Genomic DNA, 16,181 nt, shown 5'->3' with positions numbered 1-16,181 from the left:
TGACGTAGTTCATTCATGGCGACGGGCACCTTTCGCAAGCGGGGGTGTCACATTACACATACTCGCTATTATTTTGACATTTGGCTAAATAAAACGAGCCAAAATTAAATATTTGCTCCCGTATGCTGTTCGGGCATCTCATGGATTTAAAATGTGAATTATAAAATCACCTCTTTGCCTTATTTTCCCCACCACGTCTCCCTCTGTGGAATGGTTCAGTCTCACCACACAGATTTCATTCATAAAATTCCAGCTCACTATAAAAGGCGGGCCTCTCCACTATATCTGCACAGTTACCATTTATGAGGCTGGCAAATGGGATATAAGTAGGCGTGCAGGCATCCGTTTTTATTTTAGTTATTTAGAATAGATAGACGATCATATCCTTTTATGCAGTTGTTTTAATTTTTTTAATTCTATATATAGCTATATTTTTAAAACATGCATCCAGACTCCAGCACTGAGTTCGACTCTTCGTCCAGCTGTAGCACAGCATCGCCTGGCGGGGACACCCCTGGGTGCAGCCAGCATCCTCCTGACTTGCTTTCATCATCAGTGGACAGCGCCAAGGTACAAGCGGATCTGACAACCATCATCATAAAAAAAAAAAATCATGCATCATCATGGAGGAAGCATCCCTCAAATTCCTCTCATTTTCCAGTAAATGCCACAGAGAGCTTTGTTTTCTGGAGAGGATTCTGTAGGAACACATCTGCACAGTGTGTGTGGGGATAAATGACTGCAGATGGATGCTTTGTGATGCACTTTACAGACTGCTGGACGTCGTGACCTTTCATTTTTGATCATGATGTGACGACGTGGCAGATGATTTTCTGATAGATTTGTACACAGTGTTCATCCACTGTTTTTGTGTCATCCCCTTCTGCCAGATGATTGATGTGGCATTTAAACGCTGCTAAAGGTCAGCCAATAACAGCTGCTCATTCATCAGATATTGCTGTTTGACCGCTTGCATATGCACGTCTCTCTCTGTTTTTTCTCAGGATGCAGCAGAATCCTTTGTTCCGACCGTGACTGCCATCTCAACATCCCCGGAGCTCAGGTGGATGGTGCAGCCGGCGGTCCTCACATCTGTCTCCCCGCCGTCCGGCCGCGCAAAGACCAAATCTCCGTCGTCTTCCCCGGCAGGTGCGAGGAACAAGGCGAAAGCTGGCAGCAGGAAAGGGCAGAAGGAGCAGGTAGGCGAGGAGAGTATGGGATACTGTAATGTCAGCTTCAGGCAATGCTTAATCAATCAATAGTCGGTTAATCAAGCAATCAGTCAATGCTGAGCTCCAGTATCTTCCCCCCAACCCCTCCTCCACTTAATGCCAAGCTATCGCGATATTTTGACAAGCGCGAGGCTGCAATTAGCCGTTTTACCATTAAAATACAATTAAGCCGGCGATAGGAGCAGTGCGAATACATATCTGCGGGGAGCAACACGTTCCATTGTGTTTAATTAGTGCAGCAGAGTAATTACAGCTGGAGGAACACAGCGCTGTTTATGAATGCGGGAAAGGCAATGGCATGAAACGCGCGTTCACGTGACTGGCTAGACCGTGCCAGTGGTGCAGCATTTTAACGCCTGAACTGAAAGTCTGCACAGGCTGGATCAGTATTCCCAGCATACACTGCAAAGACGATTTATTTCTCTCTTTGTTTTTGGCAAGTGAAATGGTGTTGAAGAGCCAACTGTCAATATGGGAAGACTTAGCGGGGTTCAAATAGGCTATTTCTGATTGATTTTTATTTTAGCCTTCCAAAGAGGAAGAGGAAAGGAGGAGGATCAGGAGGGAGAGGAACAAAATTGCTGCAGCAAAGTGTCGTAACAGACGGAAGGAGCTGATAGACACCCTTCAAGCTGTAAGTAGAATGAAATCATGAATACGTGCATGTCATTAAAGATCACAGGAGCAGAGCAGGGATGTCTGCAGAGCACCAGAGGCTCCTCATGCTTTCCTGCTTTGCTCGTGCCAAGTACTTTCTCCTGATTCTGTCACTCTTCACCTCAGGAAACCGATACGCTGGAGGAAGAGAAGTCTGCCCTCCAGACGGAGATAGCAAACCTGCTGAAGGAGAAGGAGCGACTGGAGCACGTCTTGGCTTCCCACAAACCATCCTGCAAACTCCCTGCGAATGAAGATAATGACAGGGAGGGGGACGGCGAAGATGATGTTAACGCCATACTGCAGGATCCTCCGGCCTCCCCACAGCTGCTGTCCATCTTAGAGAATGGAAAAAGCCCAGAGAGCAGCAACACGGTGATCGGAGAGGCCTCCATTGGTCAAGACATGGACAGTGAGCCTTGCAGTCCTGCCGCAGCCATCTTGGGGAACTCCAACATCCTCCTGTGTTCCAGTGCAGAAGAGGAGGCTCTGGAGGACTTGAAAGGAGACGACCTGGATGACTTGGTGCCCAGCCTGGAGATGGCAGTGACGTCCGAGACGGCAGCATCCGTTCCTGACATAGACCTAAGCGGCCCTTTCTGCCTCTCAGACTGGGAAACACTATACAAGTCTGTGGCGAACGACCTTGAATCTTTGAGCACGCCAGTCATGTCTTCCAGTCCCACTTGTAGCAATTACCGCACAGTGTTTTCCTTTAATTACTCTGAGATTGATTCCTTGGCTGAAGGCTGCGAGAGCCTCAAAGGCAGCCTCGGTGCATCTGAGTTAATGAAAGATAGTCTTAACTCTCCAACACTTCTGGCCTTGTGAATGCAAAGAAGTTATGCAACAATACTGTATTTGTATTCGAACCAGTCAGCAAGCTAGGATCTCTCTCGAATAATCTTTTGTAGTGTGAGTTTTGATGTTGTGTAAACCTGAACATCAAAGGTTGTGTAGACAACATGTTTTTTTGTGACTGTGACAGGGTTGAATTCTTCCATACTGTTGTTACAGCCGTCTGAGACGAGACTTTGTGCTGGTAGCAAAAAATGCATGCAAATACAAGTCATCTGTAATCCAAGAAGAGGTGGTATCCTGTGTTTTTTAAAAGAAAAAAAATCCACACTTGACGTAAAGTTATATCATGCTCAATAGGTTAATGTAACGTAATGCTGTTGATCAAGTTGTGTTGTAACAAGTGAACAATAGAGGGTTACTAATATGTAGCGTATAGGTGTCACATCTTGCTGTAAGGTGTCCCCTGACCTGACTTGACATTTGCTTTTGAGTTTTTCCATGAAAAAACAAGCTCATGCCATGTATTTTATCGAGATGTATTTTATGACATAGTTTATTTTTTTACTTATCAAAAATGATGCAAGATGCAAAAGTTAAATAACGCTGGAAATAAAATAAGATGACCACTAATCATTTCTTGCAGTTCTTGTCATTCATGCAGGAATATATAGTTAAATAAACAGTCTTGCCAAAGGCTGTTATGGAGATAAGCTACAATAAGCTAAGCTAAGCTAACATAAGATAAGATAGGAAAAGATAAGCCAAGCCAAGCTTCAAACAGACGAGATAGAATAAAATAAGATAAACTAACATAAGATAAGCTGCAATATGATAGGCTAACATGAGGTAACATAAAGATAAGCTAACAAATGATAAGTTATGATAAGCTAAGCTAATATAAGCCAACATAAGATAAGCTGCAATATGATAAGGTAACATAAAATAAGCTAACATAAGATAACATGAAATAAGATAAGCTAACATAAGATAATGTGAAATAAGTTAACATAAGAAAAGCTAAGCTAACAAGATAAAAATAGGGAAAGATAAGCTTCAAAGAGATAAGCTAGCAAAAAAATAAGATAAGCTAAGAAAAGAAAAGCTAAGTAAACATAAGACAAGATAGGAAAAGATAAGCTAAGACAAGGTTCAAAGAGATAAGTTAACATAAAAAAGTTAAGCTAACATAAGGTAAGATTCACTACGATAAGCTAAGCTAGAATAAGCTTACATAAGATAAGCTAACATTAGGAAAGCTAAATTCACATAAGATAAGCTATGATAAAATAAGCTAGCATAAGATAAGCTGCAATATGACAGGAAAATATATGCTTATTTAAGATCTGCTAAGATAAGTTAAGCTAACATAAAACAAGGAACACAAGACTAGCTACGATATGATAAGCTAACATAACTTACACAAGCTAAGATAGAATGTTACTCAACCTGAAGGAAATTTTCGTGTCAGATATTGCAATAAAATACATTACGGTGAGAATAAATGCAGTGCCAAACAGAATGGAAATAAAATAAAAGTATGACACATTAGCAAATACAGAAATAGGAAAGCTAAAATACAACTAGAACAGAATACTTAATGACACTGACACAGGCAATGAGGCACATAAGGAAATTCTACAGAAGATACTGAAACTGATGTTGTACATATTACTTTGAGAGTAATACTCCAAATTACATAGATAATATTGGAACATATAATATTCTCAGAGTGCTCAGAAAAGGAGGTCATTTGAATCTTTGAATGCAAACTACATAAACAAATGAGGCTCAATAACATGAGATGCTTCCTCACCTGCTGCAAGGTCATGAAAAAAACAAACAGCATTTAAGCCAAAATCGATATGAAAGGCTAAAAAAATGTGAATTTGAACATCTATAAGTTCACAAGTTCCATGTGCTGATTGTGTGATGTGATGTCTTTAGAAAACTCATTGGGAGGGAACAGGGTGAACCTGGAGAATATTATTTTCAGCTCGGGCTATAAAGATGTCAGTGCGCCTATTTTTGGCTCCAGGATTACATAAAGTGCCGCCGTTGGGGGCTGAATCGTGTCTAGAAGGAGCAGCGCAAACAGCGCGTTAATTATTAATTCATAGCTCGTTCTGCGCTTCACTATTGTCACGGTCAAGGGAAGCCGATTCCACAGCGACGCAGTGTGTGCGTGCTATGCGTGACGTCAACACGCCGCCGCAGCCGACGTCGCCGTATCGTTTCACTTCCTCTTGGCCATATATGGGTAACTGCAGTTGTTTTGCTTCCATGGCAACGGGGTGTCACATTTCGGGGCCAGTTCCCGAAAAGAGCCGAAGCGGCAGCGAAGTCTGTTCTCAACAATTACAGAAGCGGGGCGTCACGTGTCTGCTGATAATTGGGTCCGGTAAGCGATTTAACGGAGCCAAAGTGTTTACCGGAACTTCACAGAGGGGATTGAACGACCGCAGCCCGTTCGGAACGAGCAAATGGATCAGTAGATGCACCTAATGTGATGGCGTTTTATTAATTTATGCAGACATACATTGGACGTTATACAACATATGTGGTGTGCGTGTTCTGGATGAACGTGAGAGGAGAGCTGCAGTCTGCGCAGCCAGCAGTAGAGGAGGCTAAAGAGCGGGCAAAAAACCAGCAGAGCTTCCCTTTAAATGAGTGGCGCCACAGAAAAACCGACACTGACAAATAACTGAATCAACAATAGAATAGAAGACAAACACTTTATTGATCCCCATAAGGAAATTCTGATGTTCCAGCAGCATACAGAAACAGTAAAGTGACCACCACCACAGTAGAAAATTATTAAATATTATATAAATATAGAAAAATATGCTAAGCTACAAAATGCACGATAAGATGTAAAATATACTGTGAATAAAAATCTCCAAATCTACATCTGTAGTTGTTATCAGGGTCACCAGTAGTGGAGGAAGAAGATACTACATTATGCAATGCAAAAATACTCATTTGCAAGTAAAAGTCCTGCATGCAAAATCACACATATAAAAATTTGGGTTTAGGCTCAAAGGAAAATTTCAGATTTTTTTTCAGATATATTATTATATATGATGTATATATTATATACATCATTATATTACAAACATTGTAAACATGGGGCTGAATGGGTCTGAACATGCTCACATCATCTTTAAAAGAAGCTCCAGTCAGCCTGAATAACTGAAAACACCTCAGGGGTAAGTACTAACTTGAAGTAGACTTCTGAGGAGATCTTTTACTTTTCTATAACACTTAATCAACCTACAGAGTGAAATATTAAACTTTTCATTGTCTAATTTGACTCCAGGCACCAGAATCAAGAAGCAATAAATATACACAATGCATTTATTTGATAGCTGACAGCATAAAGTACTTATCGTTCCAAAATAAAAGCTCTCATTCATGTGTAGAATTTCAGAATTAGCTGATATATACTTCAGAATGATATATATTCAATTAATAGATTTTAATTATTGATGTTTTTGTGTAGTTTCAGTGTAATGCCTGTGTGTAGCTGGTAAAAATGAGTTTAATTACCCTGTATGCTAATTAGTAGTTATATATAATACATCATACTTTAGGAGTTCATTCTATTTTTAATTAAAGTACCGAGAGACAAAAGCTTTAACATAACTGTAGTGGAGTAAAAAGTGCACTTGCCTCTGAAATTGTCCTTCTAAATGTACTTGCTATACCAATATGAAATAGTAAATATACCCAATATAGTCATATATTCTTGTTTTCATGTTATATTTCTCTAGTTCATGCTACTTTGTTCATTAAGTTCATGACATTTTAAAAGAAAATAATGTATTTTTGTGGTTTAGCAGCACGTTGCTATGCAGATTCTGATTTTCCATAGAAAACTGTAAATATAAATATATTTTATTTCGAAATAAATAAAATATAACTCCATTTTGACCAGCTGAAACATTAAAATTCTACTTACACACCACAATAAATCAGTATTAATAATAGTCAGATGAGCTGCAATTATTTATCCATATCAAGTCTATTGCAAATAATTTTATTTGATCATTAAAAAAATCGTCATTTTCGTTGATATTTTTTTACTTGAGTAACATTCTGAATGGTGTCACTTCTAGCTAAAAATGATTTGGTGTTTATGATGCCGTTTCTGCTTTTTCTAAGTCAGACTAAGACAAGAAATCATCTTAAAATAAAACTTCTGTGCCCTCTCGTCCCGTATAGTAAGGATGTGGTTTGAGGTTTGGTTGTGAACAGCTTTGTGATATTTTACAGACTAAACTCAGTCTGTGGAGGTGAGAAGTAGCCGACTGATTGGACGCTGAGCTTTAAGGACAGACAGTGACTCAGAAGACATCAGAACTGCTGTCAGTCAGTCCATCATCGGTCTGAAATAGCCGTCCAGCAGCAGCACATCATGCCATTGATTAAAAGCAGTTGCAGTGAGGGGAATGAGTCTGGAATCCTGGAATCTAAATTTTATTTTCACCTGCGATTATGGACGTTATTAGCATTAATAAATGACTGTTCAACAGAGCGTAATAAGTTGGTATCTAAAACAAAAATAGAGCCTCAAGGCAGACAGACTGGTTTGATATTGACTTGTAAAACAGCTGACAAGCTGAGCTCATAAAGTGGCATGTATATTATATGTATTCAATTTGACATGCTTTTGAGCTGATTGTACTGCACAACGTTTAGGGAGTAATAACTTGAAATGTGATTCATTTACTGCAGCGGTTTGATCAGCTTCAGCATCAAGTAATATCAGACCAGCTGAATAATCTAAACTGAGTTATTATCTAAGATTACTTTCTGTATTAATCACTAATCTTGTGATTTAAGCTTTAACACTGCAGCTTTACATTATGTATACATTAGGATTAAGTTCCTAAATGTTCATTTTACTACTTTTACAGCACAACAAAGCGACTGTATCGCTAGCTGTAAACTAATTCACGTTAATTCTCCAGTTAAATCATGAATCAAATGACAATTCTCCAGCTTTGTAATATTGTAATACAGTAAAACTCCTGCAAAAACTGTGGTCTTAAACCCTCACACAGCAAATACAGTATGACGATGGGGGATGAAATGAAGGGTTTGGAAGCAGAGTGGTCGCACTTTCTGTAGTTGTTGAGAAAAATGGATTCAAAGTTTTGTGTTTTCAATATGTTAACTTGAACCATATGTGTTTGTTGTAAATCAATCTGCATAGCAAAGTGCTGCTATAGCACAAAAACATCATTTTCTTTCAAAAATGTCATGAACCTAATGTACAAAGTAGCATAAAATAGAGATACATAACATGAAAACAAGAATATATGAGTATAATGGGTATATTTACTATTTAGTATTGGTATACAATTTTGAACATTTCAGAGACATGTTCACTTTTTACTCCACTGCAGTTATTTTAAAGCTTTTGTTAAATGCATCGAATGTATTTTTTGCATCTTGATTCTGATGCCTAGAGTCAAATTAGATAAAGAAAAGTTCAATATTTCACTCCATAGGTTGACGAAGACGCATTAGTTGTTATAAAAATGTAAACGATCTCCAAAGGCAGTGCATACCCCTGAGGTCATTTCAGTTATTCCGGCTGACTGGAGCTTCTTTCACAGACGATAGAGTGTTCAGACCCATTCAGCCCCACGTTTGTGTGAAAACAGGGCTGCTTTAATCTTATTATTTCATGACGTCTGAGGACCTCACATCATTCCCATCATAACTCTTCCCAATCTCAAACTTCAAAATTCTTACAAACAATTTGAAGCTACTTTTAATTTACTTGAGTATTTCCATTTTGTGCTACTTTGTACTTCCATGTTTTCAAGAATGGCCTAACATTCCACTTTAACGCTGTATTTGGGTTGTGGGTTAGACCACTTTGCCACTGAACTCTAGATCATAAAATGTAACAGAAATTATATAAAACTCAGTTCAGATTCTTTGTGGGTTAGACCATTCTGCTTCTAACCCCCTCATTTCATTCTGCAAGTTTTCAGTCATTTTAAACAATTTTCACTTCATTCTGAACAAATTTAAGTATTTTTTTTTTACAATTCCGGAGTCATTTTGTACATTTTGAAGTCAATTTGGGAAAAGTTTTGTCATTTCTGACAATTTTACTGTAATTTTGGATGATTTTCAAGTCATTTTAGACCAATTTTGAGTCATTTCGGATGATTCTTAAAGCATCTTGAACTAAATTCTGTATCATTCTGCAAATTTTCAGTCATTCTGGATCATTTTTAATCATCTGAGAGAAATTCTGACTGATGTTGGATCATTTTCCAGTCATTTCAGACTATTTTCATGTCATTCTAAAGAATTTTTCATCGTTTTAAATCATCTCTGGAAAAATTCCTGTAATTCTCAATCATTTTGAAGTCATTTTTGACACATTTTGAATGATTTTGGATCACGTTTGAAGCATTTTAGATAAGAGTGATCTAACCCACTTTCTGTAGTTTTTGAGAAAAAATGGGTTCAAAGTTTATTGTTTTCAAGAATGGTCTAATATTGGAAGCGTCACTGTAACACTATATTTAGATTGTGGGTTAGACCACTTTGCCACTAAAATCTAGACCATAAAATATTACAGAAATGATATAAAACTCAGTTCAGGGTTTTTTTTCTGCTTCTAAACCCCTCATTTACACCTCTGTTTTTTCCTCCTCTGATTTCACAGCATGCTTTCAGGGATGAAGGCCCTTCAGTGAGTGCAGCTTGTTTTTAATTGGGCGTGAATTAGGAACTAGCCCTTGGGTTTCATTGTAACCACTATTATGATGACTTGAACCAGTATGTGCTTGTTGTACACTTATTATATTGGATTGCAAAACCGCAAACTTGTTAGTTTTTTGTACTTTGCTAAGCCTCCGTGCTACAGTTTGTTAATCTTCTTTATAGGTTTGTGTGCTTTCATGTGCTTTTCCCTTATCTGTACAGCATGTTGAGCTCATATGAATTACAGGATGAGATGACTTCCAGCGACATCAACACTCCGTAATATGTCCCACGTCGCCCACATGTTTGCAGATCTCAGTCTTTCTATTATTTGTCCTGTTGCTCACCGTTTCCACCTCTGTTATCGCACACACCTTCTGACCAATCTGTTTCCTGCTTGCTGCGATATTCCCGAGGAAGTGCTATATTTACGGGGATAAATCAATGTCATACGGATTCGGGAACGCTGGGTCACCTGACATGAGTAACGCTGCAGAGAGGGAGCAGAGATGGTGCTGATGTCTAATTCCGACTGCAGATTCAGCGATGCAGTAGGAAGATTTGATTTTCTTTACAAGTGACTCACCTGTCGACACGATCAAACCATCGCTGGCACGCATGAAACTGCAACGATTTGAGCTGTTTGCGCGGAAGAATGTTCTTTTTATAGACTCTGATTCCACATGGTGCCGTGGATGAGCGTCAAATGGTGAATCCGTGTCTCGCTAATGCAGTAACGCCGGGAGCTTTTACTCGAATGGAAACAGGAGCAGCGGGGGGAAGAGGAGCGCTGGCATGATAGCTGACGGCCTGTTGTCGTAAGAGGGAGATAAAGATGAAGAAGGAGAAGGCTTAAAGTCAGCGCCAGTTGGTGCAATAAGAGATGGATTTGATTTCTGTGAATAGAGTGCAAGGTAGTCTGCTAAAAAATCACAATCCAGTCTATTAAAGCGTCATGTATGTGATGAGAAAGGAGGATGTTGTATTTTGAAAATGTACAGTTTGTTTTAATGCACTGTTTGGATTCATTATGTGGAATACTTATGTGACGCTCACTGAATGAACGGTGACAAAAGGAGAACTTCCATTTACTTCACTGTTGTCAGAAAATGGGAAATAGGATTCTGTAGTAACACAGTATTTCTAAATTGGACACCCAAAGTGGCAAAATGCAGGACTTCTGTCCTAGAGTTTTAAATAACCATTTTTGCACATCAATGGACGTATTTTTTGTCTGCGACTGTCTGAGATAAATGGGAAATGATGGAGGAAAAAAGGAAGGAAGGGAATTAAGCAGAGCATTGGTAAAAATAAAGTTTGTATATAATGTCTGCAGTGTGTGGGGGGGTGATGAGTCAGGTCTGTGTCTGGAGGTGTCTGGTTCGTTGGGTATTTCCCAAAGATGTGGTGCTGGATAATATTACGATCAAACACGTTTTAATCAAGCTGAAGAAGATAAGAACTGACTCATTTACATCTTGTAAAATGAGCCACCGGGATCGCAAAGCTGTTGTTAAACATCCCTCTCGAAAATGATTAAAAACACAGAAGAGAAAAACCACAATACCTCGTTATGCAAAAAAAAAAGAGAAGTGACTTTGTTTTTACGTTGGCTACTGACGCCCACGAAGCAAGAACTCTGCACAAGTTTGGCAAAGCTGCAAAACCACAAACTGCATTCACTCTCCATTCATCATGTTGGCAGCTGCTGGAAAGTGCACCCAAGATTGTGTAAAGCAAAGCAAAGACTCTGTGGAGGATAGAAAAATAAAGATCTTGATAGGTGCTGTGCTTAATGCTGAGAAATGGTTCTGAACTTTCAAGCAGGGGAATAACTGTGCACTTTCAGGTCCTGATTTTCAACAACAACAGGTCATTTCTTGTTACATGCTCTCGACTAACATGCTCCACATACTTGGTCTGTACATCAGACTGGTGTGTTTTTTCTTAGTGTCATTATCATAGCTTATTGTTCTTGGCTGGGACGATTCCCTCTTAAAGGCTTAAAGTGCCAAATGGGCCTGCACCATGTGTGTTCATGCACTGAGTGACATCTCTGGCTGCCGCCCTGCAGGCACAGAGGAACTCAGTCTGAAAGACTACACCTGCGAAAGGGGGAAAACCTCCGCCTCATCCTAAACCGTGAACCCTCCCGTTTTGTGAAATCTGTCTGCTTGTTAGTTCAGTTCTGCTTTATTAACTCCAAACGTCTCCGCTGAAATTTGTCATCTATGTTAAGAGCGACCGTGACGCACAGTCGGCCCGACCTCCCCTCAGATGCGAGACATAAATCACGGCCGAACCAAATTAGAATCTAAAAAAAGGAACAGAGTGGGGTATTTTGGTGAGCCTCTAATAACTCAGCTGCTTGTTCTAGGTGGAACAGTTGAGTTGGCATCGTGTAAAACCCATCTGAGCCTCAGATAATGGTAACGATAAAACCTGACGTGCAGTAAAAGGCACCGTAGAGAACGATTGCTTAATTGTTTCTGCTGCAATAAAATGAAATTTACTTGCAATTTGAGGACTTAAAAACACCCTGAGGTTGACATTGTTTAGAGGTGACACTGCAGCTCAGCTGTGGAGACGGTAACTAATTAACCCTTGTGTTGTCTTAGGGTCAAAATGACCCGCCAACTGTGTTTAACAGAAGAGAAAATCCTCTGAATGACCTTCTTTTAACTTGAATTTGATGACTTTTCTGAAAGTGACGCCACCATTATAAAATGTAAAACACTGTCTACTGAAGCCATGAGTGCAGCTTTTAGTTTTCAGTAACCAGCGGGTCGTAGATCTGAATTTTTTGGACATTCGGGAGGTAAAACTGTAAAACAAATACTGTGTGCTGCACATGTCCATGCACGCACACTAGCATACTGCCCTACATAACCTAATAGGAGTTTAATATCTTCTTTATGTTTCTGTTTTGCATCTGTTGTTGCACCTTGTGGGTGGGAGCAATGATTCAAATGATGTGAGGAGACTTGTATTTTGTAGTTGAGTTTTTGTAGTTGAATTCCATTGTACAGTATATAGTGAAGTGGTGGTGTTTCCCTTCAAAAAATGCATTTAAAGCTACTTTCTGCACATTTCTGGTACTTTCTCAGGATATACAAGTAATATCTCTGGCGAAACAAATATTGTTTACAGCTGTGCAGCACTTTTATCAACAATAATCGTGATAATAAACCTCGACTTTAGTAAAGAACACAGCTATAACGTGTGATGTGATAAAAACAAGTGGTGTCCACTGATTAAATACAGTCTTTCTGCTCTCTGAAGAGCGAAAACTCAGACATTCACAAAGTGTGAGATTCATGACAGGTTGTTTCTTCATGTAAAGTAGATTTTGGGTGAAAAAAATTCAGTGAAACTGCTTTATTTTAGAGGCTCAGTGGAGGAGGTTCATTTTTTACGCTTAGAACGAGGGGAGTGTGCAGGATGTGACAGTTAAGGTGAAGATTTTGGTGCAATTTATCTGTTAAAAGTAACTGTTAAAAGATGGACACTTTACCATTGTATCAGCAGAAGTTATTCCCAGTTCTTCCAGATTCAAACAGGGTACCTTGAATGTTAAACTTTGCCTCTGTAAGTGCAGTCCAGGGTGATGTAGTTATCGTTGCCCACACTAGAGGGAAGCAGGAGGAGGCGTCCACATTGTTCTTCTGGAACTTTCTGGAAACACAAAGAGAAACACTTGAGACAGGCATGTGTGCATAGGTTTGTTCTGTTTTATGAATCAAGTCACAGCTTAATTAAGTAGTGATTAAAGAAAATAAAACGAGGCTTTTAGAGCAGCTAAAGCTACTCGTGCAAATACCCTGCAGGATTTACTGCATTACTCTGGCATCCGACTTCCTCCCTGAGACCAGCTGAGACAGAAAGATTTCAGCTCTGTGCTGAATTTGTCTGAGGAAAGATCTGCTGGGTGTTACTTCCAGGATTATTAACACGAATAAAGGCTGGAGGGAGACAAATCTGTGCAAACATCACAGGGCTGGATGAGTTTGAGGTAAAAGGTGAGAAACAAGGTGGAATGAGCGTAAAGAAAATACACCATGACGGATGTTAAACTAACATTTATTCAGTTGCATAATTGTATTTTCTTTCTTTGCAAGAAAAACCACAGTAGCACTCAGTGTAACCGGTTAAAAAATGGGAAGTGATGACTCTTCCTTTTGTTGGAAAAATGACCTTAAATATCCCCTCCAAGCATGTTTGAAAATGCATCAAACTGGATTTCCAGTTTTCTTCTAGTATTCATACCTATAAAAGTCACAAATGAAACCTCTTGCATACTATCATATAAAAAAACAGCTGTGAATATGCAAATATTTTTCATTATTATGAGAGTTTAACCACTATCTCCTTGACTTCAGGCCTCAAATACCCACTGACCTGAGCTTCCAAACTAGGTGGAACGTCACAAATCCTGTTTAAAACCAGATTTGAGAGTAGCACAAAGAAACTTTCCATTTACAGCAAGAAGTTTACATTTACTATTTAGAGTGAAGATTAAACATCAAGTAAAGCAACAGTTGGAATTCAAGGCTACATGCATCTTTATAAGCTAACTACACGACTCGGAACGATACAGTAAGTGTTTAATCAGTTTGTTTTTGTTACTTGCAGGCTATAGGCTTTTTATTAGCGCTTAGCAGTCAGAAGCCGCTATAGGTGTTTATACACACAGTTCCCTGTAAGAGGCTAAATGGCTAATTTACTTCTTCTAAAGTTTTAAACCCATTTAAAGTGCACACATTTTTAAAATCCGGCTCTAATCCACATCCTTAACACTTCACAGGCAGCCTGTTCCGACATATTTACATGTAATTTCACTCTAATAAAGAAAAGGAATAATAGCATAAGTAAAGCATACAAGATCCAGTATCAGCTGCACATTTTTTGAGTTTCCGGTTGCTTCTTTCTTGTGAAATACTTTTGCATTTTTAACCAAAGGTATTTTTTTTGTTTTGCTTTTTGGGGGTCTATGTACAACATTAAAAACAAGTATCACTATTTGATGCACTATACAAATGTTAGCTTAAAGTTCATTATAATTTGCAGTTTCTTGATAAGTCACAGTAAAATATAGCTTCACTTTGCATTAGTCCGGCCTCTATAAATGCCTCAAATTAAACTTTGTTTCTCTTTGCTTTTCTTTTCTCACCCTCATCTGACTCACCTGACTGCAGGTACAAACCTGCCATTTCTGCTGCGCAACTCACAATCTGAAAATGGCAAGTTCAGCCAAGAACTTTGATCTGAATCATGCAATGAGGCAGACCAGCCTGGTTCTTTCAGTGAATTAGTCATGTTGATGACAGTGCTTGCACTCATGCATGTAAAAGTTCCACCACCTCGTCCCTATTTTTTGCAGGGGCACCATTGCTACATCCTGGGCTTAGATTCACAAAAACAACCATTGTGATTCATTTAGAGAAATACAACTAGCCAGAGCTTTTCTCCCTCTCTATAGCAGAAAGATAATGAGGTGCAGTCAGACCATTCTACAGATAAGTTTGGCTATCTGTCACTACCCTCACCCCGATTGGTTAAGGCAGATGACCACTCTCTCTGAGTCTGGTTCTACTAAAGGTATCTCTTCCTATTTTCACCAAAGTGCTTGCGTAAAGGCAATTTGTAGGTTCTGTTTGTTTTTTTCATTATCATATAATCGTGTAAGATCTTGACCTTGGCTTGTGTTGTGAACTGACTCTATATGAATATAACTGATTGTAAAAATCCCTCTTTGATTGAACTACTCAGCTTGTGTGCATAACTTCTGAACAGAATTATTTGCTGATCTGTTACAGTTTTATTCACATTTCTTGCCCCTACTGACTAAAACAATTTAAGATTTTATTGAAGGCTATAAATAACCCACTGGTTTGACTGACTTGTTTTGTTTCTGGCACACCTCACCTGCTGTAAACACCTGTAGCTAAAACTGGCACAGCGTGTTTACTGTCATAATTTTATCTATTCATTATTGATTATCGATTTAGATAAACTGTTTTTGACTGTTACTGATTCAAAGAAATATAAACTAGCTAGAGTGTTTTAAATTCTCTGCCATAGCAGAATGATAATGAGGTGTAGTTAGACCACTCTAAAGATAGGTTTGGCTATGCGAGACTACTCTCACCCCGACTGGTGGAGGCAGATGGCTGCCTTCTCTAAGCCTGGTCCGGAGATTTCTCTTCTGATTTTCACCAAAGTCCTTGTGTAAAGGGATTTTGTAGGATTTGTTTGGGGTTTATTCTTCATAATATAATCATATAAGGTCCTGATGTGAATTGACACAGTAAATATAAGTGAATTAAAAAAATACCCTCTCTGGATGAATGAATGAACTCATGTGCATAACCTGAGGAGAAAAGTTTTTCTTTACAGCTATATTCAAATTTCCTGCCTCTACTGACATACTTTCTTGAAAAAAATCTAGCTTCAATTTAATATTTTATTTCAGTATATAAATAACCCACTATTTTTACTGATCTGCTTTATTTCTGGCACACCACACCTACCGTCAAATAGCTAAACACCTGTAACTACAACTAGCACAGTGTGTTTACTGTCAACATTTTATTTATTGACCCGTTTATTATGGCTGTGAGGGTGTATTTACCCGCTGTGGATCTCCGTCAGTGTCTCAGGCTGAAACTTTCCTGCAGTCTGTGTATGTTTTTCTCGGTTGCTATGGGTGGAGCAAACAAAGCCGTGTGTCTTGGGCCCTCCTCTCGCATTATTTTCATCCAT

The 16,181-nt window shown here is 39.0% G+C and overlaps 1 protein-coding gene and 1 long non-coding RNA gene across 3 annotated transcripts; one reads left to right on the top strand and one right to left on the bottom strand.

Moving 5' to 3' along the window:
- The first annotated feature begins 273 nt into the window (after positions 1-273).
- LOC110958956 (protein c-Fos-like) lies at positions 274-3,320 on the top strand. 2 transcript variants are annotated; one of them, XM_022205694.2, is made up of 4 exons: positions 274-570; positions 1,005-1,199; positions 1,759-1,866; positions 2,016-3,320. In XM_022205694.2, exons 1-4 carry the CDS (start codon positions 442-444, stop codon positions 2,718-2,720), a joined length of 1,137 nt encoding a protein of 378 aa, XP_022061386.1. In that variant the 5' UTR covers positions 274-441; the 3' UTR covers positions 2,721-3,320. The 2 variants fall into 2 exon arrangements, with proteins under 2 accessions (XP_022061386.1, XP_022061387.1); XM_022205695.2 differs by lacking the exon at positions 274-570 and adding an exon at positions 587-922.
- A 2,088-nt stretch (positions 3,321-5,408) lies between these two features.
- LOC110952371 (uncharacterized) lies at positions 5,409-16,141 on the bottom strand. Its single transcript, XR_007947468.1, has 3 exons — positions 16,051-16,141; positions 12,985-13,094; positions 5,409-10,229 (listed from the first exon to the last, which is right to left on the bottom strand). It is a non-coding gene; the product is annotated as an uncharacterized LOC110952371 (long non-coding RNA).
- Between the last annotated feature and the right edge of the window lie 40 nt (positions 16,142-16,181).

Source organism: Acanthochromis polyacanthus, chromosome 16, assembly GCF_021347895.1.
Source record: "Acanthochromis polyacanthus isolate Apoly-LR-REF ecotype Palm Island chromosome 16, KAUST_Apoly_ChrSc, whole genome shotgun sequence".
Classification (NCBI taxonomy): domain Eukaryota; kingdom Metazoa; phylum Chordata; class Actinopteri; family Pomacentridae; genus Acanthochromis; species Acanthochromis polyacanthus.
The sequence above is the reverse complement of the archived record's forward strand: the minus strand, read 5'-3'. Positions and strand labels throughout refer to the sequence as shown.